Below are 25,953 nucleotides of genomic sequence, written 5' to 3'. Positions count from 1 at the left end.
ACTACACCCCGCCGCACAAGTATTGTCAATGCAAATGGAGTTACCTATCCTGTGACAGGGGCCGGCACTGTTGCCCTTTCACCTTCTCTGTCCCTTTCTAATACTCTACTCGTTCCATCTTTGTCCAATAAATTAATGTCTGTGAGTCAGGCAACTGAACAACTAAATTGTTGTGCCCTAATTTATCCCAATTTTTGTTTACTACAGGATATTCTCACCAAGGAGATCATTGGGCGTGGTACTAAAAGAGGGGGGCTATACTATGTGGATGACTTCAGTATGGGACGTGCCAATAGTGTAAAGCATCCGTCTGATGACAAGCACCAACAAATTTGGCTCTGGCATCGACGTTTGGGGCATCCATCTTTTGGTTATATGAGACATTTATTGCCCGAATTGTTTTCTGTATTTAAGGACTCAGATTTTAAATGTGACACTTGCATTCTAGCCAAGAGTCATAGAGCATCCTATCCTTTAAGTATGAATAAAAGTACTATTCCTTTTGCTTTAATTCATTCTGATGTTTGGGGACCCTCACCTATTTCTACTCATTCCGGTATTCGTTGGTTTGTCACATTCATAGATGATTGTACACGGATGACATGGCTTTATTTGATGAAAAATAAGAATGAAGTATTTTCCGTGTTCCAATCCTTTCACAAACAGATGGAAACACAGTTCAATGCTCGAATCCAGATTCTTCGCTCTGACAACGGTGGAGAATTTGTTAATCATAATTTTCAGACTTACTTCCAGACACATGGCATTATTCATGAGACAACTTGCCCCCAGACACCACAACAAAATGGTGTTACCGAACGGAAGAATCGTCATCTCCTTGAAACAGCCCGTGCTCTTCTCATTGGTGGCCATGTTCCTCGTCATCACTGGGATGATGCTGTCGTCACTGCTATCCACCTTATCAACTGCATGCCATCTGGGGTCTTGAACTTCAAAACTCCACTACAAGTGCTCGCGCAACATGGGCCTCTGCCCTCTGTTTTGGTGCTTACCCCTCGCATTTTTGGCTGTGTGGCCTTCGTTCATCTCCATAAAAATCAGCGAAGCAAACTTGATCCATGTGCGCTTCGTTGTGTTTTTTTGGGTTATGCCACTCATCAGAAAGGCTACCGATGTTATCACCCTCGTACCCGGCGAACCTATGTCACTTTGGATGTCACCTTTTTAGAATCAGATATGTTCTTCTATGACCCAGCATCCAATTCTACTCTTCAGGGGGAGATACCGAGTGAAGAGCTCAATTGGAGCAGCTTGGAACATGAGGATATTCATCTATGCACGCAGATTGCTCTCGGGCAAGAAACAATAACAATCGATCGTCCCGAGTCTGGCACGTGCGAATGCTCTCTGCCAAACAACGATCGATCGCCTAACCCTTGCGAAGATGTTTTTGATTCGAGTCATACTCTTACAGATAACTCAGAACAACAAGATGAAGACCCCCCCTCTCATTCAACAGTACCAACGAACCAATCTCCTGAGAATATCTTTGAGGTAAATACTCCTACTAGACTTGTGCATTTAGAGGATAAAACTATTGGATATCAATTACCTTTCAGGCAAAATCGTGGGAAGCCACCAAACCGTTATTCACCTGATATTGACAAGACATCCAAGTATCCAATTGCAAATCATGTATCCACTGAGAAGCTGTCTGAACCACTCAAGGCTTTTGTGCATCAGTTGTCTGCTATCCATATTCCAACCAAGGTCTCTGAAGCATTGAAAGATCCCAAGTGGGTCCAAGCTATAAAAGAGGAGATGAAAGCTCTTGAGAAAAATCAGACTTGGACATTGGAGACTATACCACGAGGAAAAAAGACTATCGGATGTAGATGGGTATTCACTATAAAACATAATGCAGATGGATCTATCGAGCGATACAAGGCAAGACTTGTGGCAAAAGGGTACACACAGACCTATGGTATAGACTATGAAGAAACTTTTGCACCAGTTGCAAAGTTAAACACCGTCAGAGTCTTATTGTCCCTTGCAGCTAATTTGGATTGGCCACTACACCAGTTTGATGTAAAGAATGCTTTTCTACATGGCGAACTCACGGAGGAGGTGTACATGGACATTCCTCCTGGATATAATACTACTCAGAGTGGAACAGTTTGCAGGTTACGAAAAGCATTGTATGGATTGAAACAGTCACCACGTGCATGGTTTGGACGGTTCACCATGGCAATGAAGAACAATGGTTTCAAACAGTGCAACTCAGATCATACTTTGTTCTTGAAACATCGAAAAGGGAAGGTAACAGCATTAATAATCTATGTTGATGATATGATTATTACTGGGAATGATAAACAGGAAATACCACAGCTACAAGACTATTTGGCTACTGAGTTTGAGATGAAGGATCTAGGTGGACTCAAGTATTTCTTGGGAATTGAGGTGGCTCGATCGCAGCAAGGCATATTTCTCTCTCAAAGGAAATATGTCTTGGACTTGTTGACGGACATAGGAATGCTAGATTGCAAACCTGCGGACACTCCTATTGTTCAGAATCATCATCTTGGAGAATATCCGGATCAAGTTCCAACTAACAAAGAAAGATACCAAAGGTTAGTGGGAAGATTGATCTATTTGTCACATACTCGACCAGACATTGCTTATGCGGTGAGTGTTGTCAGTCAATTTATGCACTCTCCAAGTGAAGACCACATGAATGCAGTTCTTCGGATACTTAGATATTTGAAGTCTGCACCTGGAAAAGGACTTATGTTCTCAAAGCATGGTCATCTAAATATTGATGGTTATTCAGATGCAGATTGGGCAGGTAATGTAACAGATAGAAAATCCACATCGGGTTACTTCACATTCGTGGGAGGTAATTTGGTGACATGGAGGAGTAAGAAACAGAATATAGTAGCTTTATCAAGTGCAGAAGCCGAGTTCAGAGGCATGACTAAAGGGATTTGTGAACTTCTTTGGTTAAGTAAGCTGCTTACTGAACTTGGGTATAAACCTACATCCACAATGAATCTCTTTTGTGACAACAAGGCTGCTATAGCCATTGCACAAAATCCGGTTCAACATGATCGTACTAAACATGTTGAGGTGGATCGACACTTCATCAAACGGAAGCTTGAGGCTAAAGTGTTTCAGTTTCCTTTTGTGAAATCCAAGGATCAATTGGCGGATATTTTGACAAAGGCAATTTCCAGTAAAGCATTCCACAATTCACTGGATCAGTTGGGCATTGGCGACATCTATGCACCAACGTGAGGGGGAGTGTTGGCGTGACTTGTGGATATTGACTTACTTTCCTTACATACCAAGAATTCCTATTATAATTGTAATTGATTTACTTTAATTCCTGATTTCCTACTGTAAATGGATTTACTTGCCCATTTAGGTTTTGTTGTATTATAAATATGACCTCCTACAAGGAGAAGAATACACAGAAAATTCCCACAAACAAATATTCTCTCATAGTTTTTATATTTTAGCAAAATCTCCTTTAAAGAATAAAGGAAAAGATATTCTCGTTAATTATCAGATAAATGGCAGCAGAATTTTAAAGGTTACAGAAAGCTCATTATTCAACAGTTTTGCTTCAGAAACTTTATATTTTCTTAAACCACCTTGTACCCAGATATTAAATGTTGCCTTCAAATTATATTTGTTGCCTTCGGTTTAGTCAGCATGTTTGACAGTTGTCCCCCGAGTTCCTTGATACTCGAACTCGTGTGGAGCGAGTAATGCGGATCAGGTGAACTACGGTCCCCTGCATCCTGCGAGTTGCGGCTCGGACTGACTTCATGTCACTAAGACCTGCGAGTATGTGTCACCCATGGTGATGCAAGGAATTGACGGATATAAGGAATTGACGGAAATAAGGGTACACCTAGGTGATAGTTTTAAACTGTTTTCAAATGTATAATTATATACATGCATTGATTTCAGAAATAAAGAAAATAAGCTAGTTGGTATAACTGTTTTTACAGTGGGGTTAGTATGTTCATATGTTATTTTCTAAACTTTGTTTTGGGTCCACTCATCCTTTTTGTTGTTTTGTGCCCCCAGACTATTTTTACAATTGCCACCGCCGCCATAGTCCACCGATGAGCTGGGATCGGTTCTAAAACAACCGGCCAGCCTCCCCAGACCCTTCCCACCCCATCCCAGCCCCTGCAGTGCAGCCAGGTCACCGGAAAAGCCTAGAATCCGACCGATTTTTGGTGAATTTTTATCAATCTCAATCTCTCTCCTCCAGCCACCAAATCTGACAATCAAGGTTTGGTTTTGCACCTATTTTTCATGCTCTAGTTGATGGTTGGGTTGGATTGGATTGAACCAATTTGTAGCATAGATAACCCAAATCACGAGTTGAATTTTGGCCAGATTTCGGGATGAAATTCCGGCCACTTCCGGCCATTTTTCGGGGTATGTCCAAGAACAAAAGTGACTCCAATTGATACCCAGAACCTAGGGCAGGAGGCTTGACCCCTAATTTTGAGGATTTCAGGCGAGTGGTATCGCTTTGGATATCCACACGCTGTCGGCACCTGTGACGGCGCTTGGGCAGAGTGGTTGAGCTACACTCTGTCCTAGAATGATCTCTTAGTGGTCATGAGGCATATGTGTGCTCGGATTTAGGTTTGGATACCTTTTGGACCCCGAACGGATCTCGCATATTGTGCGATTTCCGGGTTCAATATGTTCTAACCGTTGGATCATAGTGAATTTCATATATGTTGATATAGGAAATTCCAGGATCGTATTGGAATCGACGGATCGTAAAACAGAGTCCCGGATACTCCAAAAACGCCAACCCTTGGGCTAGGGTTACTGTAATTGTCCGATCATGCGATCGTGGGTAATCCGACCGTTCGATCGAGGTCAAACTCTCGGGACATGTGTCCTAGGCTTATTAGAACCTTTAGGGACTTTCGGATTTGCGGGGAAGGATTGCACCCGAATAGAAACGGTATCTCCGAGGCTTGCGAGGATTGCAGCTTGGCCTGCAAGGATAGATAGTTAGTTATAGGTTGCGGCCCGAATAAAAGTGGTTTCTCCTAGGCATTCGAGGATTGTAGCTCGGCCTGCGAGGATAAATAGTTAGTTATAGGTTGCGGCCCGGATAGAAGCGGTATCTCCGAGGCATGCGAGGATTGCAGCTTGGCCTGCGAGGATAGATAATTAGTTATAGGTTGCGGCCCGGATAGAAGCAGTATCTCCGCGGCCTGCGAGGATTGTAGCCCGGTTTGCGAGAAGGGTATTGACAGTATTAATGGAGTTGATGGATCAGGATTAGAGGTACGCCTAGGTGGAGAGACTTTCAGTTATAAGATATTCTTGAACTAAGATAAGGGAGTTCAGTGTTTGACATACTTATATTCAGTGTGTGACTGATATGAGTAGAGGGAAGAACTACGTGTGGCTTAATCCTTCAGTAAGGGTACGTAGGTAGCCTAAGGTTACACGGTGCAGCCACAAGTTGGAGTCTTTGAGATTGTTAATGTATTATTGATATTCTGAAAAACTAAGATGAATGTTATTAGCATAATTATTTATTTGATTTATTGAGGCATGAGGCTAGAATAGTATAATGCTTGATTTTTGATATGATTTGATACATGCTAGTAGTTGGATTATATTTGTATATGCTTGTTTTATAGGTGGAAACTTTTGGAAATGTACAATTTACAAGGGAGACTTTGCCGGTTTTTCGGCAGAAGTCGTACTCGGTTTCTCTTGAATTTTGGGTTAGCAGGGCATTTTGGTCAATTGTGCTCGGCACCCGCCAGGTGTCGAACACGCATAGGGTTCGGCTCGGATTCCAAAGTGGAATTTGGGTCGGGTCCTTTCACTCATGGTTAGCCTACTGCAATGCATTAACGACATAATGCATTCATTGTTGTATTTTTTTTTCTTTCTATTTTTAATTAGCACGTGAGTCTCATAGTTAGCCTATTGCAATTGCAATAGAGGGTTCATTATATTGCACCCTCTACTGCAATTGCATATATTGCAATGAACTAAATCACAATAGTACAACTGAAATTTTACAGATGGTCTAAGTAATTAGTAGAGAGAAATCTAAAGTTTATACTTACTAATGTTCTTTGTATCATTAAATAATAATAATATAATAATAATAATAATAATCACTTGCTGAAGGGACAAATTGAGTTTTATAGAGTGTCAATATCAACTTCAAAGAAGAGACCCTTTTAAATGGACAATGCTTCTCTCCTTGCCCATGATGAGGAAGTATGCATTTACCTAATATTGTGACTCAACTCCCAATAATAAAGTAACATATGTCCTCTTTTTTATTTTTTTAAATTGTCAAAAGTGCATTTTTCCTTCAACTGACAAAAAGATATGCTTGGCAGGGAGTTTACAGTCTCTACAACTCAAAATTTACTTGATCCTTTATCGCTTTTGAAAAAAATAAAAATAAAAAACCTCCAGATCAATGTTGTCTGCGACAACTTTGGTTCTAGGGGGATTATTTAGGTTAAAGTTGGAAAGGGTCACAAAGACTAAAAATTTTGACTGCGGAAAGAAATTTAAACAAGAAGAAAAGAAAAAGAAAAGTGAAAGCTATAGAGATGTGAGTTTCGTAAGAGATGAAAGCTATGGGTTTTTTTTTCCCTTTTTTGATAAAAAGCAATGGGTTCAATTAACAATAATAAAGGTTGAGTGGTAATGCTCGCAAATCCATAGCTGCACCAATTTTTTTTTCCCCAACATAACTAAACCAAATTGATGATAGGCCTTTTGTTATAACTTACGCCAGATTTATTAGCAATTTTATGCCAACATTTATTTTATTTATTTTTATCATTCTTGTTGAAACCCTTAACAATAATAAAAGTGAAGGGAAAATCTACCTTTTGACAGTCGAACAAAAAGATGCGGTTGCACTATAATAGAAAGCAATGAGGAGTTTCTCCTTATGGGTAATGAGGGAAGTATCGTATCACAAATAATTTGAGACTAACGCTAATTGCAAAACACACCTCAAAATTGTCTTCTACGTGAATCAAACCAGGTGCAAAACACACCTCAAAATTAACAAAAAAATTAGGATGATAATAAACAACGGAACCAGGTTGACAATTGCCAATGCCTTCTCTTTATTAATACAATACAAGCATTGAACACGTGTAAACCACAAACAATCTGACCACGCGTGACTTATGTTCTGTAGTAATCTGTCATCAGTGAAAATTTGGACATGGCATGGAAAGTTCTGTAGTTCCATCTCAGTTTTGAAACTGCATCTAATTAAATACTCATCAAGACTTATCAATACCAAAAATAACTTCACCCGGTGACCATGATACTTACTCTCAAACATCGATGCTTCTTCTGTACATACATACTCCAGGTAGCCTGAGAAAGTGGCATGTCCTCTGATACGATTGACTACAAACTTTATACATTGAGTGCCAGAAAAACAACTATCATAGATTCGATATTCACATACAAATCTATTCATAAAGGTTTCAAAACAGCAACGATCAGTTCCCCTGTCAATCTAAGCCTTAGATTCATCTTCAGAACCCCAAAGCATGAGTGTCAATGTCAATCTCAGTATCAACCTCAGGGAAAACGAGATGTTGCCAGCATGCAGAGTTTAGGCTTGCTCTGTACTGTACCAAGACTTGCACACGAAAGGAACATTCAACGGCAATGACGTCATACCAACTCTTCCGAACACATTCCCAAGAAAGAGCGTCATGATTTCCAGTCACCATTTCTAGAACCCTCACAGCTGAACTTATCAATTTGAGAAGCAAGCGCTAATATTTCAACATCACCGCCATCAAAACCAGAGCAATCCCTAGCATCCAAAAGCACAAGTTCTTTGCAGCACCGAAATAATGTGACAAGATTATCCCGATGTATGTATGACTTCCTCAAGCTCAAGTACTTAATATTAGGAACCAAGTTAACAATTGCCAATGCATCTTCTCTACCAATTACAGCATTCAACACAAGTAAACGACAGAAATTCTTACAGTGAATGCTGATCTGTGAAAGGAGTTCCTTCAAATTATTACTGCCCCCCCTCAATGACAACAGCTCCAAATGTTTACACTTTCCAATCAGCTCTGGGATAATGCTTGATGGATAGATCAGTGAACAGCGGTGCAAAGACAAACCCTTCAGTCCATGACACCTGCAAACAAAAGTTACCATGACTCGTCTTTGGGGTGAGTACAAACTTGATGTAGCACCAGTTTAGAGAACTTAGAAATCTAGAGAGATTTAGAGAAGAAGGTGATGAGACAGAAGAACAAGAGAGCAGACGTGGATCCAAAAGGTTAAAACACAAAGCTGAAAATGACTCAGGCATAAACAACGTTAAAACATAAATACAATACTTATAAGCTAGGAACCCTGGAGAAGAAAGAAAAAAATAATAAATTATTTAAAGAGAAAGTTGAACCACAAATTTATTGCACATAACTCACAACAAATACAACAAATTAACTGTTGTACTTTTTCGATGTTAAAACACATATCACAGAAAATAAAGCTTAACCAAAGAGTCTACTTCTCTCAATCTATAGAGATAGGAACACAATGATAGTTTTGATTGAGGAAACTTACACATCTGCAACACGATTCAATAATGCAGTTTCACAGAGTGGAGGCAGCCTGAGGAAAGTAGCCTGTCCTCTGCTACGATTGACTACAAACATTATGAATTGAGTCTCAGAAAAGCAATTACGATCAATTCGATATCCCCTTAAAAATCTGCGCATCAAGGTATCGAAACGGAAAAGCTCTAGTCTTCTGTCAACCACAGCTTCAATTTCATTGTCAGAATTCCAAAATCCCTCATTTCCAAGGTCAATCTCAGTATCAACATCAGGCAAAATGAGACGTTGCCAACATGCAGAGTCGAGGCTTGCTCTGTACCAAGACTTACACACGAAAGGGACACTCAAGAGCAATGCCGTGATACCAACTCTTCCAAACACATTTGCCAAACAGTCCACGTTTAGGTCTTCCCATCTTGGTTGAAATTGAACCGTCTACAAGAATCGAAAATCCAGAAATATAGTCGTAGTTGTAGATATGCTAAAATATAACACATAAACACAATGCATAACAAAGACCTACAACGAAATTCAACAAATCCAATCAAATTAGATTCAAAGTAATCATTATATTCATTTTCATTCTTGAAATCTCAAACCCACCACGAACAGAAACCAATAATTTCAGCAATCCAGTAACTTTAATCATGAAACAAAGACTAAACCTTGAATATTTTAATATGGGCACAACTGATTATTACTCGAGTAGAGTGTTAAAAGATACCTGACGAAGCTTCTTGGGTTGGGGCAGGTCGGGATTCGCCATTGGAGTGGTTTGGGGACACAGAACGAAAATCTTCCTCTTATAGTCCCAGCAGAAGAAAAACAAAATCACAAAATCAAGAAGAAATGAAAGCGATTGAAATTGAAATGGGTTTTTATGTGGGAATCAAAAGACCCAGAACCAAACCTAGAGCAAGACAAGTAGAATCATCAATTAAGAAAATTCTTTCCAAGAAAGAGTAAACAAACCTTTTGATTGAGTTGAGTGCTTGAGTTTCATCTGCAACGAACAGCAGAGAAAGGACCCATGGGAGGCTGAACTCGACACCTGAATGCGTACGACTTCAAGCATATAACTCCTTATCAAACTTTCCGGGGATGCCAGGTCAGAAAACCCCTATCCAGTTATACTCCAATAAGATTGTGCCACCTGTCCAATCGTCAAAGAGTAAGAATTTCCATATGGGTTTTATATTGATGTCCTATTCTAATGTTGTTTTCTTTAGTGTTAAATCATGTTTAAGTTGAAATTTCTGTCAAATTAATAAATGAAATTTGACGTGGCAATATGCAACTACGACACGTGAGATTTCAGTTATCTCTAATAAAAACGCTTGCAGTTGGTCTAAAACGCGAGCATTCCGTTTATTTTTCTTCACAACATGAAGTAAAGCGAAGTTGACGACGTGAAAAAACTTTGTTTCAAGTGTTTGCATTTCTTGTAGACCGATGATGAGGATGAACAAAGATGGGTCACTGGAGGAGTTAGACACGGACTGTTTGATATACAATGCTTAAAAGAGTTGGAATTAAGTCCAATCCCTTTTGTTGGGGAGTCATTTTACACAAGAACTCTCAATTTTAAAAGAGTTGGAATTATATCTAAAATCATATGCTTTTAATACAATTTTAGCTACACTATTCAAACTAAGATAAAAGAAGAGACCATCAGACAATAATATCTACTATATTAGACAATTCCACAACCCAAAGGTCAAGTCTGGATCCTATTACATAAACCCTCCAAACATACCAACAAGCTGAATGTAATCTCACCAGATTTAGAATTCTCAACTCTCACTTTCTGATGGAAACAATTCTAAACCGTTAATCACTTCGTTGTCACGGAATGGGGGTTTAAAATATCGAACTCCATTAACAGAGAAGTGGACAAGAAACACCTAAGCTAAGAGTATGCTTTGCTTTGATTGAAAAGCAAACACTCACATTAATGTCTAAATGCTTATGTGAGTACGCAACCACAAAAGAGGGTCATCAACACACTTGGAACCCTCACAGCTGAACTTACCAATATGAGAAGCAAGCACTGATATTTCAACATCACCTTCGTCAAAACCAGAGCAATCCCTTGCATCCAAAAGCACAAGTTCTGTGCAGCCTCGCAGTAATGTGAGAAGATCACCCCGATCAATGTATGCCTTCCTCAGGATTAGGTACTTAATGTGAGGAAGCAAGTTGACAATTGCCACCACATCTTCTCTTTTGATTAAAGCACCCGACATATTTAAACGGCAAAAGTTCTTGCAGTGAATGCGGATCTGTGCAAGGATTTCCTCCAAATTATAGCTGCTTAGGAAGCTAACATTAGGAATCAAATAGGGAATCTTCATTGCTCCTTGTCTATTCATTAAAACAGCTGGCACATTTATGTTTAGAAAATTCCTGCAGCATCCCATGCTGAACTGTAACAGAATCTCCTCCAAATTATGGCTACCTCCCAGTGACAACAACTCCAAATGTTTGCACTTTCCAATCAATTCTTTAACAATGCTTGATGAACAAAGCAGTAAACGTCTGGGCAAAGACAAACCCTTAAGTTCATGACACCTGCAAATAAAAGTTTACCAAGACTCATTTTTCAGGTGACAATACAAAGGTTTTAATATCGAAGTGCATGTCATAGATAATACAGCTTAACCAAAGAGTGGCTCTTTTCTCCCCACCTATGAGTTTGAGAAAACTTACACATCCCCAACATATTTCAATGCTGCTTCTGGACAAAATCCAGGTAGCCTCAGGAAAGTTGCATGTCCTCTGCTGCGATTGACTACAGACGTTATAAATGCGGTATCAGAGAAACAGCTATCATCAATTTGATACTGAGATACAAATCTACTCATCAAGGATTCGAAGCAGAGACGATCAGATTGAATGTCGATCTCAGCTTCAATTTCACTGTGATAACGCCAAGGTCGATGAGTTTCAAGGTCCATCTTAGTTTCAGTGTCAACAAAAATGAGACGTTGCCAGCATAAAGGGTGGAGGCTAGCCCTGTACCATGACTTGCACACAAAAGGGACATCCAAGAGCAAGGACCTCATGCCAACTTTTTCCAACACATTCACCAAACAGTCCATAGGTAAGTCATCCCATCTTGGTTGATCAATCTACAAGAAATGAAATCCATAAATAGGCCTTATAAATATGTACTTTATAATACAGAACCAAAATGCATACCAAAGACAGCACACAAAAATTCAACACAGCCAATCCAGTCTCAACTCCCAACCTTTAATTAAAATTTTCTTTAAAGATTCTTTTCTTTTTTCGGTTCAGTAAATTCATATTCATGCTTGCAATCTAAAACCCACAATGCTGTAATCAATGTAAACTTTTAAGAACAGGGCGAAATGAGAAATCCAATAAATTTAATCATATAAAATCATACCTGGCCAAGCCTAGGGCACCGAGAAAAGAGAGAAGACAAAAACGGTGAAATTAATGTTCTTGCTCTTGCGCAAAGTAGACAAAGCTTCTTTGCACAAAAACCTAACACGTACTCGATAATCATTCCCTCAGCCTCAGAAAAATTCCAAGAAAGAGCAAACGAACTTTGATTGAAATGCGAGTGAGTTTGATCTGCAACCAAGCATCGACGTAAAGCAACCAATTAGGTTAGGAGAAGATTTTGAACTTGAAATCACGCAAAGGACTGATGCAAGAGAAAGGGGCAAAAATAGAAAACAAAAACTGATGAGCAATTTGTTAAACAAACTACCTGGGAGAAGAAGAATGTTTGCCGAATTTTTTATTCTTGAACGAGAGTTGAACTTGAAGTGTGCGTGAGAGAGAGAGAGAGAGAGAGAGAGAGAGAGAGAGAGTACCTCCTATTTACTGAGTAGTGGGCTACGCATATGACTTGGACCAATGAGTATTGGGCTGTTCTACCTTGGGCTGGACAATATTAGTGCTACTGTAGTATTTCTTACGGCAGGATAAATCCAAAAATGAACGATAAAAATAAATTTTTGTTGTAAAAGTTTGAAGGTGGAGCCCACAGAGGAAGTTTCCTTGCATCTTCCAGGAACTTTCCCTTCCCTGTATTTATCAATTCAGGAAGTTTCCTTGCATCTTCCAGGAACTTTCCTTCCCTGTATTTATCAATTCAGGAAGTTCCCTTGCATCTTCCAGGAACCTTCCCTTCCCTGTATTTTACCAAAACCTTAGCCTATAAATAGGCTTGCTCATTCATTTGTAAGACACACCAAAATGAAGAGAAGAATGAGTGAGGAAAGAAAGAAATGAAGAGAAGGAAGAAAGAGGGTGAGTAAGTAGAGAGAAAAATAGAGTGAAGAGAAATTTCTCCAAGAGAGAAAAATTAGTGAGCCACATATATTGTAAACACTAAAGTTGTAGCCCTATTATTTTACATAGTGGAAAAGTTACTACTGCTGCTCTCCGAGGACGTAGGCATAGCCGAACCTCGTTAAATACTGTGTCTCATCTACTTTACGTGCAGCTCAATATTCGCACATATCCCAGTTATTTTATAACACGTTATCAGCACGAGAAGTTCTCAGGTATAATTTTTGTGCTGCACTATTATTTATACTTTATGAAATTTACTTTACCGCACATTTATTTTATTTACTGTATGGTGTAGGTTTATTACCCATACAACAGTATTTATTTAAAAGGGTGGTGCGGGTTTATCGCCCACGCCTTTGCTTTTATTTAAATGTATGGAGCAGGATTAGTGCCCATACAAGTACGTTTACTTTACCGCACATTTAATTTTATTTAAGGTATGGTGCGGGATTAACGTCCATACAGCAAGCAATTTAATTTATGAATTTAATTTACCGCACATTTACATTTATTTAAAAGGGTGGTGCGGGTTTATCGTCCACGCCTTTACTTTTATTTAAATGTATGGAGCAGGATTAGTGCCCATACAAGCACGTTTACTTTACCGCACATTTAATTTTATTTAAGGTATGGTGCGGGATTAACGTCCATACAACAAGCAATTTAATTTATGAATTTATTTTACCGCACATTTACATTAATTTAAAGTGTGGTGCGGGTTTATCGTCCATACCAGTAATTTATTTACCAGCAATTTATTTTAATTGTGCTGTATGTGCTGTATGATGAGTTTTTACAGTATGCAGATCAGGACCAGAAGTTCCTTGATCCTCATCATACAATTACATCAGGACTTGAAGATCCTTGATGATGATATTAATATGAGAGCTGGCAGTCTCTCCGGTACTGTATTTGTAAACATGTGATCGGACTTAAGGGTCCTTGATTCCTGACATGTAAATAAGGATAATGATGTAACAGTACCGTATTGGTTCATAGTGCCGTACACATTGATGATAACTGTACTGGCAGATGAATAGATACGTATTCATGAATTGATGAATAGTACTATTCACATGAATAGTGACGTATGCATATGAACCATTTTGGGTAAACCGTCACTATATACAAAAGAGAACCTGCAGTTCCTTAAACTCATGGATGAACAATTAAATGAGATGCCAGAAGTTCCTCAAAATATGGACAATTATGTAAGGGCTTAAAGTCCAGAAATATGTACAGAAAATTGTAAAAATGTCCATACCATGAGAACATGTGATTTTAACTTGAGGTTCAAAATCTAAGTGTTGAGAACCTGAAGTTCCAACAATTAAATGGACAACCCTTGAGGTATTATTGCAAATTGTGGTATGCCACATATTTCTTTGGCATAAGAGAATGATGAATTGAGGCTCCCCACATATTTTGTTATATCTGGGCCGGAAGCTCATGCACCCAAATATATGAGATATTAGCGTGGCTTTTACTCAATCCATATTTCATGTTCATTTGAAAAGGGCAAATAAATTCTGAGTTTGTGCCCAGGCCATAAGTTCCGGGCTACCATACATTGAAATATGAAATTTGGGAGAGTCGATGTGGTTATTTGAACCTATAAGGCACAAGGTTCCAAATTGTCATTTTGAAAAGACGTAAAAACCACAGGTGCAAGTTTAAGAATATGCGCAATTATTATTACAGGAACATACAACAGATAGATTTTTCCACTTGCAATGAAGGTGCAGGCCCTGTAAAATCTATAAAATTACATTATGTTCTGGAAGCCTCTGAAGGAAGAGGACGGCGCCTCTTAAGCTTAGCCATGAGCTTCTCATGGTCTCCCAAAATTCTTTCATTGGAGACCTGCAACATGTCTAGCCTTCTCAGTGTATCAACAAAGTATGAACTCACCAGTTTCAACAAGGCATTATTCTCTCCTTTCAGTTTCTCAACCTCCTGTTGAGACTCATGAAGCATTCTTTGGAGAGACGAATTTTCAGTAGCTAACCTCTCAACCTCGTTTGCTCTGGCACGCAAACGATCAGCCATGTTAGAAACAGAAACAGCACTCTGAATGCTGAAAGCCATTGAGTCATTAATAGCCTCTTCCTCTGATCTCCCTGTCAACAACATTTCATCCATTGGAGTAATGAAATTCCTAGCTACTATGACAGCAGTAGCATCATTCATCATCACAGAATCATTAATTGTGAGATGACGATTTTTGGATACAAAGGATGGACGCCAAACTTGGGCGTCACTGGTTGTTGTGGGAGCATCATTTAAATTGAAATAATTTGGGCAGGAAGAAGAGGAAGCCATTTTTAAGAAGGTTTCGAAGAAAGCCTTAGGAAAACTAAAGTTTCAGAAAATGAAGGAAGTTAAGTTGAAACGCAGTTGCTCCAATCAAGATTTGCAAAGGCAATATCTATAAGAGGAAATATGGCTACTGTTTTTCAGGATCCCAATATCTTCTCGGATCCCCATATTTCTCTTTTTCTTTCCTAGAGTCCAAAACTTCACGTGGTCTCTAATAATGCCTGTCGGCACTTTCGGCGTTTTCAAGCATTATTTTCAAAGCCGATCTTGCTTTACGAATTTCACGGATCTACTTTTTCAAAAGCATCCCGAGAATCTCGCAATTTTCCTATGGTTAATTTGAAATTCACCGGTTCTACCTATTCATTGTATTTGTGTATAAATGTGTTACTAACGAAATTTCCTTTGCAGAAGACATCCAGTTTACTCCATACCTAGTGATGCGATATCTGCTTGTTTTTCTTATCAGTAAGCACTTAATATGCCTGAGAAGCAAGACTATCTCTGATCATCCATTCAGGAAGCAAGACTATCCCTGATCATGTTTCTGCAAGATCAAAGAATTGTAAAGGCGGCCTTATGCTCTAATCTCCTGAGGTCCTTCTAGACTAGGAGATATGAGAGCTTATTGTCTGCTCCCACCAGCTTCCTTCCCTGATTGCTTACCTTCTCTTGCAATCAATATCACATTATTTTTGCATTTTTTTCTCTTTTTATAACTCTCTGCTCATAAGAGATTTTATTTCTTTAGAATGAACATCTGAAGAATGAATCCATGAAGTAATCCTAACTATGAGGGTTATTTGTTTTGACAGAGGCAAAAGAGTTGTGATTTTTGCTCTTGCAGGATATAACTAGATCATCAAGCGCTACATTATATTTACTGGGCTGATATGAGCTTGAATGATACTTGAGAAAAGTTTTTCCCACCTAAGGATGTAAGCAATACTTGTGTTATTTTATGCTTATATACCTATTTGATATTTTATCTTGAAAGGTAACCAAATGGGGAGATAAGTCCGTTCCAAAAGAATGACTTGTATGTATCCATGAATTATTAATGCAAATTTTACAGATTGCAAGTTGGATACATTGATAATACACTGCACAGATTAAAAGTCCCATAAGAACATAACATGGGTATAGCAGTGATCAATATGATGCACGCCTGTTGCGTAGCAAATGATGTGGATTGAAGTCCCAAATGGACAATCCTTTGACATGTCAATATTGATATTATGCACACCTAATGCGTAGCAAATTATATGGGTTAAAGTCCCATAATATGGGTTAAAGTCCCAGAAATTAATTGACATGTATGTATTAATCTGTGGCATGCCTGTAGCATGACAGATATATGGGTTCTAAATGTTCCAACTCCCTAAATGGAGATTTTCCACGCCCTATGTACAATAACGCTCCATTGGAGGTTATAATCTACATTCTCACATAATAAAAGCCCCCTGCAGTAGTTTGGGTACCCAAAAGCAAAGGAATGCTTATAATTGATGCATGCGCATGCACATGAGAATGGTGGGATCATGAATTGATGAATGACAATTTTTGGTTTTGGAGTAGCTACTCAAATCATCAATGGGCTGTGTTGATTGGAACCACGTTCAATTATTAAATGTCGACAATATCACTGGCCAAAATGGAACGAGGTAATTCCATTATAAATGAGAATGAACGTGAAAGAACAAACCCACAATACAAACCCCAAAATTTGTTAATACTGAATTTATACTTGGGTGTTCGGAATAAAAGGGAATATACCTACTTTGTATGACACACTGTTTCTGGCAGAAACAAGGAATGTTGGGTTTTCTCCATATTTACAGATTCAATTGTGCCCCCCTTATTATACAATTACGGAGACCAACATATTATCTTTAAGGGTTATTAATGCACAGAGCATATCGCCAGAAGCGATTTCCTAAAGATGTACAAATAGTTGGGTAAAAGCTATATAATGTGTCATAAAGTTTAATCCCTTTTAACCAAAATCCGTTGAGAGGATTGATATTGCATAGAGCAAGTCCCTAAAGGACATGTGCTTGAAGCACAAAATTTGTACTCAATATTAATATGCATAAATTACCTCAGTGAGTACATTGATTATAATGTGATTGCAACACATTAAAGCTTCTGCAGAATTCATGAAATATTTGTCTCGATCGAGCATTATGCCAACGAGATTCTTGCTTATACTAAGAAAGTATTAAAGTATTTTTATGACGATTATCCGTTAGACACTTTAATGATTTTCCGGAAGTATATTGGACCGGACATCATATTTTCCAGATAGGGCTCAACTCCATCACCATCATTTTGGGATGATGTGAGGTATATTTGATGCTATCTAAGCATAACACCATATACGGGCATATTTTTTTTGGTGAACTTATAAATAGCCCAAGTGTTCTAAGATATGCGGATTCAGGAAATCTCTATGGTCGCTTACTGGAAAAAGCTAGTCATGAAGTTTTTCATGGGGAGATATTCATCAGGGGGAGCATGGTATTAATAAAGACCTTCATACACTATTGACTCACAGCAGCAGTGTCAACTATGATATTCAGACAGATGATCAACAGTATGGCTTAAAGATATTTTGCCAAGCATCAGGGGGAGCGTGCTGTCAATACAGACCCTTACACACTGTACTCTTCTTCCTTCGTCCAGGTTTTTATCCCACTGGATTTTTCCTGGCAAGGTTTTAACGAGGCAGTGTCGCACGCGCGTCAATATACACAGAATTTTATGTTACATGTGATTATGTACTCTTTTTCCCTTCGACCAGTTTTTGTCCCACTGGGTTTTTACTGGCAAGGTTTTTAACGAGGCATATTCCATATCATTTGTGGTCTCCAAGGGGGAGTGTTGTAAAAGCTTGAAGGTGGAGCCCACAGAGGAAGTTTCCTTGCATCTTCCAGGAACTTTCCCTTCCCTGTATTTATCAATTCAGGAAGTTTCCTTGCATCTTCCAGGAACTTTCCCTTCCCTGTATTTATCAATTCAGGAAGTTTCTTTGCATCTTCCAGGAACTTTCCTTCCCTGTATTTATCAATTCAGGAAGTTTCCTTGCATCTTCCAGGAACCTTCCCTTCCCTGTATTTTACCAAAACCTTAGCCTATAAATAGGCTTGCTCATTCATTTGTAAGACACACCAAAATGAAGAGAAGAATGAGTGAGGAAAGAAAGAAAGGAAGAGAAGGAAGAAAGAGGGTGAGTAAGTAGAGAGAAAAATAGAGTGGAGAGAAATTTCTCCAAGAGAGAAAAATTAGTGAGCCACATATATTGTAAACACTAAAGTTGTAGCCCTATTATTTTACATAGTGGAAAAGTTACTACTGCTACTCTCCGAGGACGTAGGCATAGCCGAACCTCGTTAAATACTGTGTCTCATCTACTTTACGTGCAGCTCAATATTCGCACATATCCCAGTTATTTTATAACAATTTTAGCATTAGTTCCTCATCTTAGACCAGTTTCGTTAATGCGGGTGTCACATTTAAAAAAAAAAAAAATTAGATATTCTAAAAATTGACTTTAAACATAAAAAATAAATGAAAACCAAAAAATTATTCCTCCTACCCCACCATCCGCCCCTAGTCGATACTCAGCCCGAGTACAATTTTTTTGTTCTTTGAAAGTGCAAAGAAAATTATAAGAATATCCTCGACGGATCTTAAAGCCAAAAAGTCAAATTTCAAAGTTTTTGTTTATGCTATTATAGTTTTTTTTTTATAGAATTTTTAATATAACAGAATTATATTTTGTAACATATAATTATAAGTTAAGCCACACAGAATTATATTTTAATTAATATTTAATATTAGGGAGCCTCTCTTCCTTTTTATTTATTTACAAGTTAAGCCACACAAACTTCATTCTTTTGGGCATATGCCCGGTTTTCAGCTCAATTAGGAGCGAGTTGACAAGTGCCATTAGTTTTTTATTACGAAAGGAGCTAGTCTTCTAGTTTAGACCAAAGATTATATCGTTCATTTTGTCGTCTGTATGACAGTATGTATCTGTCTTCTTGTCGCCAAAAACATAAGCACATCAACTTCTTTCAGAAATGGTTTCAATATGAAGAAGGCCTTGCTTTGTCCTCAGAAGATGTTAAATTTCTACACTTCCAAGTAACTGTGAATTAAAACCCAAATAAACTCTTGAAGCAAATCCTCGAATACCAAATCGAAATGGAAGTGGTAAACACAACCCTGTGCATGAATCTATGCCAAAAATATAAACCTCGAAAACAAGATTGATCATCGACATAAACAAGCAATAATTAAACCACAAAAGGAATTTGTCACACTAAAACCAACATTTAAGATTTAACATAAAATTCAAAAGATAAGGTTCATTCTAATTTTAGTACTTGCTAATGTTACTAGCAAAGATTGAATTCTAAAATTCTGCTGCACTTCATTGATACCTGTAGCACATATCATAACAGAGTTGGTGGTTCAATCCAAACTCTGAGCATATGAGGGCAAAGGTCCTCATAATGTTTGCAGGACTGGCGTATTAACGAATGGCTGTGGATTTGGCCAATCCCAGACTTGATTGGATAGAAGTACGATCTCCTAAATCCATGATAATAGATACGATCAGACAAATCCTTTGTTTCCCCATCTGCAGAAATCAAGAATGAGATATCACCAAGGAATAATACTCTGTTACCCAAGCTAACTTCCTTCACCCATTTCATTTGCAACCAGTATGAAAATGTGCCAAGGCTTATAGCTCCGCTTAGGGTATACTAGTGACACCTCTCCATCGGACTCAACAAATCTAGCTTCAAAAGAGCCTGCAAGGCTTCGTAACTCCGATGAATTCGTGTTTTCTGAAATAAGCAAATTCCACTTTTTGGTAGCAGGGTTGAAGGAACCTAGCATTCCAGTTTTGAAAATACAATAAAAGATGCCCTTGATATAGACCACGCCAATTACTTGCTTCTAATTACCTTCAACAGCTAGAGACTCAGTCCATTTTCTATCACCATGGCTGCAGGTGCTTATGCACATTACCTTTTCCCTTTCCTCATCAGCATGTATGGCAAAAAACAAACAATCTTGGGACGTCAGATTGGAGGTGAATGTGGCTTTAAATTCCTTGGTTCTTTAACCGGGCAAATTGATACTCGCATCATCAGTGAAAGGATTGTAGAGGTAAAAATCAGTGTGACCAAAGAAAAAAAAAGGTGTAATTTCAGCTAGAAGCAACCAACCGTTTCTTGCACCGCAAACTTGTAGTTTGACAACCCCAGTCCAGCTAGAAGATGTTAATTCATGATCAAGCTTATATGCTTCAAGGGTACATGGATCATAGAGGCTAGATGGGTACATATCATTTTTAAAACTGAAGTTTAATGTTAGAACCCAGGGCAGTTTATCTTTAGGCCTAATACCAGCAACCAGTCCAAAATTCTTGCAAACAGCACGAAATTGAATTTGGTCCACAAAACAAAGGTGCCCCATTATGCAACACAATATGTCATATGGAAGATCAGACCATGGCGGGCTTCCTCTCCTGAGCCTTTTATCAGTAACGACTGACATTTTCTGTACAACAATGATAAATGTCAAGCAAATAATGGAATTCATACAAAACAAAGGTTCCCCCCATTATACAAATTTCTTCTTTAAGAGCAGGACGATGAACAATTGGGTTTGTTGGAACTCAAAGAGGGCGATGAGAATATATACCCAAATTTTGCTCTTCCCTATCCGTTGTATCAAATTGTACCAAAACCTACAAACTCTTTCTTTTCCCCTGTTTATCCTTCTGCTAACCACACCCAATACAAAAAAAACCTAAAGGCCATAGCTTTCTTCTTTTTTTCCCTGTTTATCCCTTCTGCTAAACACACCCAATAAAATCCAAACACACCAAATGTCAAGAATTTGCAGTGTAAATTCTATAATGAAAATGAAAAGGTCATAACTTTAGGCCATACCTGGGTAATGGTAATGGAGGCCTCCTCCTCCTTCAACAATGGAGGTCTAGGAAGCAACAGTGGGCCGAATATTCACGAAAGTTGGAGGGTCTTCCTCTTTTGCCTTGCCTGGGTCGTGACTCGCGAGCGTTCCAAGTAAGAACACTACTTACCAAGACTCAAACGTTTCTCCCTCCCTTGTAAATCGGTTTATAATCTCAAAAAATTGTATGGGCCTGTTGGTTTGGTTTAAGAAATCTAATCCTCACCCTTCATTGAAACCAACGGGCAGGGTTTATCTCTATTTCTTTTTCTCTGGGTTTATCTCTAATTGGTTCATGCTCCTTTATTTTAAGAGATTTCTTTTATCAACAATTGTTCTCCATGAAATTTGAATTCAGTCTCCCCTAAAAAATACATATTCCTTTCATATTATTGAAATACAACTTGCTTATGTTAGTTTTTTTATCTGGTCAAAATATAATTAACATGTGCTTGTTTTTTAGAGAGAGAGACTCTATTTGCTACTACTACATATTGTATGGATCATTGAGTTCTGGATATCATTTCATTTTATTACTAAAACATGATACTAGGTTCAAATATTTTGGATTCATTGTATTGGCAGGACCCGTCTCGAATTCCTCGGAACTTGGGACGAATTCTGTAGAAATTCCGACATCACATCGATACCGGGCCCACTTACTAATACTATAGCCTCTTTTCCAAAAGAAGGAAAAGGGGCACGAGACTTTCTACTGAAATTTCAGCAGAGTCTCCACTGAAAAATGGACATTTCTCAAAAAAAAACAAACCTGTTAAAACACAATCATAGTTATCCCAACAGTAGCATGCAAGATAATAACATGCAATTTACATAATAGGCATCCGGCCTTCAAAAAATTCAAAATAGAACCACCAGCAATGTTCTTAAGTCAAATAATAAAACTAAACAATGCAAATAATGAACTCAAACAAATTTATGAATGCCCACCGTAATTAACATAAAATAACATCCTAATTTTCATCATGCTATGTTTAACATCCAAACACAATTGCAAGTAGTTTAAGGCCTCGGCCCAAATCATACAACAATCACAAAACGGGTTTCATGCCTGTCTTGACCACAAACACATTTTAACAACCCTCCCTTAGTCAAACTGGAATATGCACAATCATTTAATCACGCGTCGGTTTTAATCGAGCTTCAGTACCAACGACAAAGTCAGAACCAAACTCATCGAAAACAAAAGAAATAAGGCTAGATCCAAACGGAGAAATTAAAGTTCTAGAAATAAAATTTAGTCCACGACTGCACCTAGGTAAAACTCCAGGCTACCTACGTACCCCTTTGTGAGGGATCAAGCCACACGTAGTTCTTAAATCAACAATCACGATTCATATAATATACAATTATTTAAAATAATGACGACGATTCAATTTAGATTCAATTACAATACCAAATTCAACAAGGCAATCACTGAACACTTTAATAATTCATTTCCCTTTATCCGTTCATCCCCGCAGCCATACCCCATCCAAGGCGTATGATGTCGAACAACACTTTCCAAATCATAATTTCAACATTTATGCCTGAGCAAAGTACTCACGAGGCACAAGTTCTAGAATCTCAACCGAAAACAAACCCCCCCTCCCCCCAACACACACACACACACACACAAAATCCAATCCTGGGATCGCTTGACTAGACCACATGGAAGAATCCTCAACAACCATGTGGCTAGGGACGAGTCGTCCATCCGGGGGACTGGCTAACCAACACGCACATCAGAATCCTCAATACTCGTGTGCCTGTGACAAGTCCTACATACACAGACTAACTAGTTATCCATTTTCATGTTTCCAAGTATCCATGTCCATTATTTCCAAGTATTAGTATTCAAGGGGAGGTATATATGATAGTACACATCATGTATAGGGGTCAACAATCCAACGTGGAATCGTTTGGCTAAACCACATAGAGGACTCCTCAATAACCATGTGGCTAGGGACGAGCCGTCCAACCGAGAATTGGGCTTTCCAGCATGCACAGCAGAATCCTCAATACTCGTGCACCTGTGACAAGTCCTACGCGCTCAAACTACCCTGCTAAGGGTCTATGGTAACACCCCGTCAAGGGTGCTCGGGTTTCGACATATCCAAACCATATCCACAATTTCTAAGTATCCATCAATTCCAGAATCCGTAACCAAGGAAGCCCACACGCCAAAAAATCCAATGCCACATGTGGGTATAGTGACCAGGGAATGTACATATGATGGTGAAGTTCGTAACCCTTATATAAATATTATACAAATAATATTCCTTTCTTTAATTGTTTTTTTTTTCAAATATCTATTCATAGTATAGAAAATAAACTCTCAAGCATATCCATAAAGACCCAAAAATAATTCAAATAAAAACCAAAATTTTTTACACATAATTTCTCTAAAATACTGAATTCCACAATTAAAATAATAGACTTTCGTAAACAACCCTATATCACCCACTCCATATACTTTAATAATAATCATAACAATATTGAATAATGATAAATAATAACCCTTAGGTCATCTCCAACAATGTTGGGGCTAAACTCAAATTTTCACCCTCCAAACTAAAATTATTTATGTATTTTCAGGACTCAAATTTTTTTTTTTTCCTTCAACCTTGCAGACTCATAATTTGAGTCTGCAACTTTATTAACTTGTTTAAGAATGATTAACCCCTAAATATTTTTTCTTGTTAATTTTTCTTGACATTATTTTTGTTTCAACACTCGTGATTTAATTTTCTAAACATTTTAACCTAAAAAAATTAAAATTCTAAAACATAATAGAATTTCACTTAAAAATAAAAACAAGTACAACACTACATGTATGCCTGGAATAATTCGAACCCTTCATTGAAGCCATTGCCATAATTTTCTTCCATTTTTACTTTTACTTTTACTTCATTGGATTCCTTTATCCTCATTCAATAATGTTCTGAACTTTTGCCCACCTCCACTTGTATTCTTCAATATTTTCTGAACCATTTCCCATCCCCTATTGTCTTGTTTCAATCATGCTTTGAACCATTGCTCAACTTTGTCCATCTCACTTTATTGGATTCCCTTATCTTTCCCTATCTTTTCCTATCTTCATTCAATTATTTTCTAAACCATTGCTCATCTTTGTTCATCTCACTTTATTGGATTCCCTTATCTTTCCCTATCTTCATTCAATTATTTTCAAACATGTAGGTTATCTCATTCTCTTGTCTATTTAAGAAGTGTTATTCTACCGAATTGACCACACAATCTCCTTCAATCTCATTCTCCTTCTTACAATGAATTCACGTGGGAAGGTTATACAAAATTTCTTCAATGATGATTCTGATGATGATGACCTTCATCAATAGAGGGTTGCAATGGCTGTTCAACACCATACGTTTTTGTTGGAGCAATATGCTCAACAATCCAAACATGGTGGTTCTGTTGTAGGCCGTGAATACAAGGATCGAAAGAGAGAAAAACATCATAAGAGTCTCATGGAGGACTACTTCTGTGAAAGACCACTTTATCCCCCTATGGGCTTTTGCAGGGGTTCCGCATGAGAATAGAGCTTTTCTATCGCATCTGAATGATGTTGTTGCACATGAGGCATACTTTACCCAGAAGATAGACACTTGTGGACAACAAAGTCTATCCCCAGAGCAGAAGCTAACAACCGTTTTTCGAATGCTCATATATGGATGCTTGGCAGACTCCACTGATGAGTACTGTAGATTGGGTGAATCTACAACCTTTGAATGTTTGCGAAAGCTTTGTTTCGTTATTGAAGCCGTGTATGGTCAGTGGTACCTCCGTTCCCAAATTCGGCCGAACTTTACAGGCTCTTGCACAAGGCTAGTCACAGAGGATTCCCATAAATGTTAGGCAGTCTTGACTGCATGCATTGGGAATAGAAGAACTGCCCACTAATTGGGCAGGCCAGTTTATCGGCTACAAGCACAAGCCAACTGTCGTTCTAGAGGCAGTGGCCTCATATGACACTTGGATATGGCATGCCTTTTTTGGAATCGCTGGATTGAACAACGATATCAACGTCCTAGCTCGTTCCCCGTTGTTCAATGATGTAGTCAATAGTGTCTCCCCATATCCAATATGTTGTCAATGAAAATGAATACAATCTGGGTTATTACTTGGCTGATGGTATCTACCATCATTGGGCTACATTGGTTAAGACGATTTCCCAACCGGATACTCTAAAAAAAAGACTATTTTCCCAAAAACAAGAGGCTTATAGGAAGGATGTCGAAAGAGCCTTCGGAATACTTCAGGCTCAATGGGTAACTGTTAGGGGACTTGCACATATGTGGCGCAAAGAACAACTTCATTCCATCATGATGACGTGCATAATATTGCACAACATGATTGTTGAGGATGAGTATGAGGATCTAGATGCAGAATCTGAAAATGATGATAATTGTCCATGAACATCTAGAAGAGCAAGAGCAAGACTTGCTTATGAGCTTGAGCCAACTATCACGTACGATATAAACCGAGACAGACAAACTATCTCAGATTACATGGTCCATCATAATAGTGTTCATGTTTCACAAATGCATCACAATTTAAGAAATGATTTGATCAACCACATTTGGAGATGTGAAGGAGAGGGGCAATGTAAGCATGTTTGAATTATGTTGTGTGTTTAAATTATGTAAGCATGTTTGAATTATGTTGTGTGTTTAAATTATGAAAGTGTGTTTAA

General features: G+C 38.3%; 1 protein-coding gene across 1 annotated transcript; it reads right to left on the bottom strand.

Annotated features, from left to right (window-relative positions):
* LOC18791084 lies at positions 6,936 to 12,377 on the bottom strand. Its single transcript, XM_020569159.1, has 7 exons — positions 12,337 to 12,377; positions 12,007 to 12,197; positions 11,304 to 11,725; positions 10,627 to 11,165; positions 9,319 to 9,747; positions 8,602 to 9,029; positions 6,936 to 8,167 (listed from the first exon to the last, which is right to left on the bottom strand). Exons 2-5 carry the CDS (start codon positions 12,127 to 12,129, stop codon positions 9,704 to 9,706), a joined length of 1,128 nt encoding a protein of 375 aa, XP_020424748.1. The 5' UTR covers positions 12,130 to 12,197; positions 12,337 to 12,377; the 3' UTR covers positions 6,936 to 8,167; positions 8,602 to 9,029; positions 9,319 to 9,703.

The sequence above is a fragment of the Prunus persica genome, chromosome G1 (genome assembly GCF_000346465.2).
Source record: "Prunus persica cultivar Lovell chromosome G1, Prunus_persica_NCBIv2, whole genome shotgun sequence".
Taxonomy (NCBI): Eukaryota; Viridiplantae; Streptophyta; class Magnoliopsida; order Rosales; family Rosaceae; genus Prunus; species Prunus persica.
Note: the sequence above shows the minus strand (reverse complement) of the source record. Positions and strands in the feature narration are given on the sequence as shown.

Bases quoted from the DNA above. Each gene is read 5' to 3' on its own strand.
- LOC18791084 (XM_020569159.1), bottom strand. From the start codon at position 12,129: ATGATTATCGAGTACGTGTTAGGTTTTTGTGCAAAGAAGCTTTGTCTA. The intron at 11,166-11,303 runs GTAAGTTTTCTC...TTTTATTTGCAG, and splicing joins TTGAAATATGTTGGGGATGT to GTGTCATGAACTTAAGGGTT. The intron at 9,748-10,626 runs GTAAGTTCAGCT...ACGATTGGACAG, and splicing joins AGTGCTTGCTTCTCATATTG to GTGGCACAATCTTATTGGAG.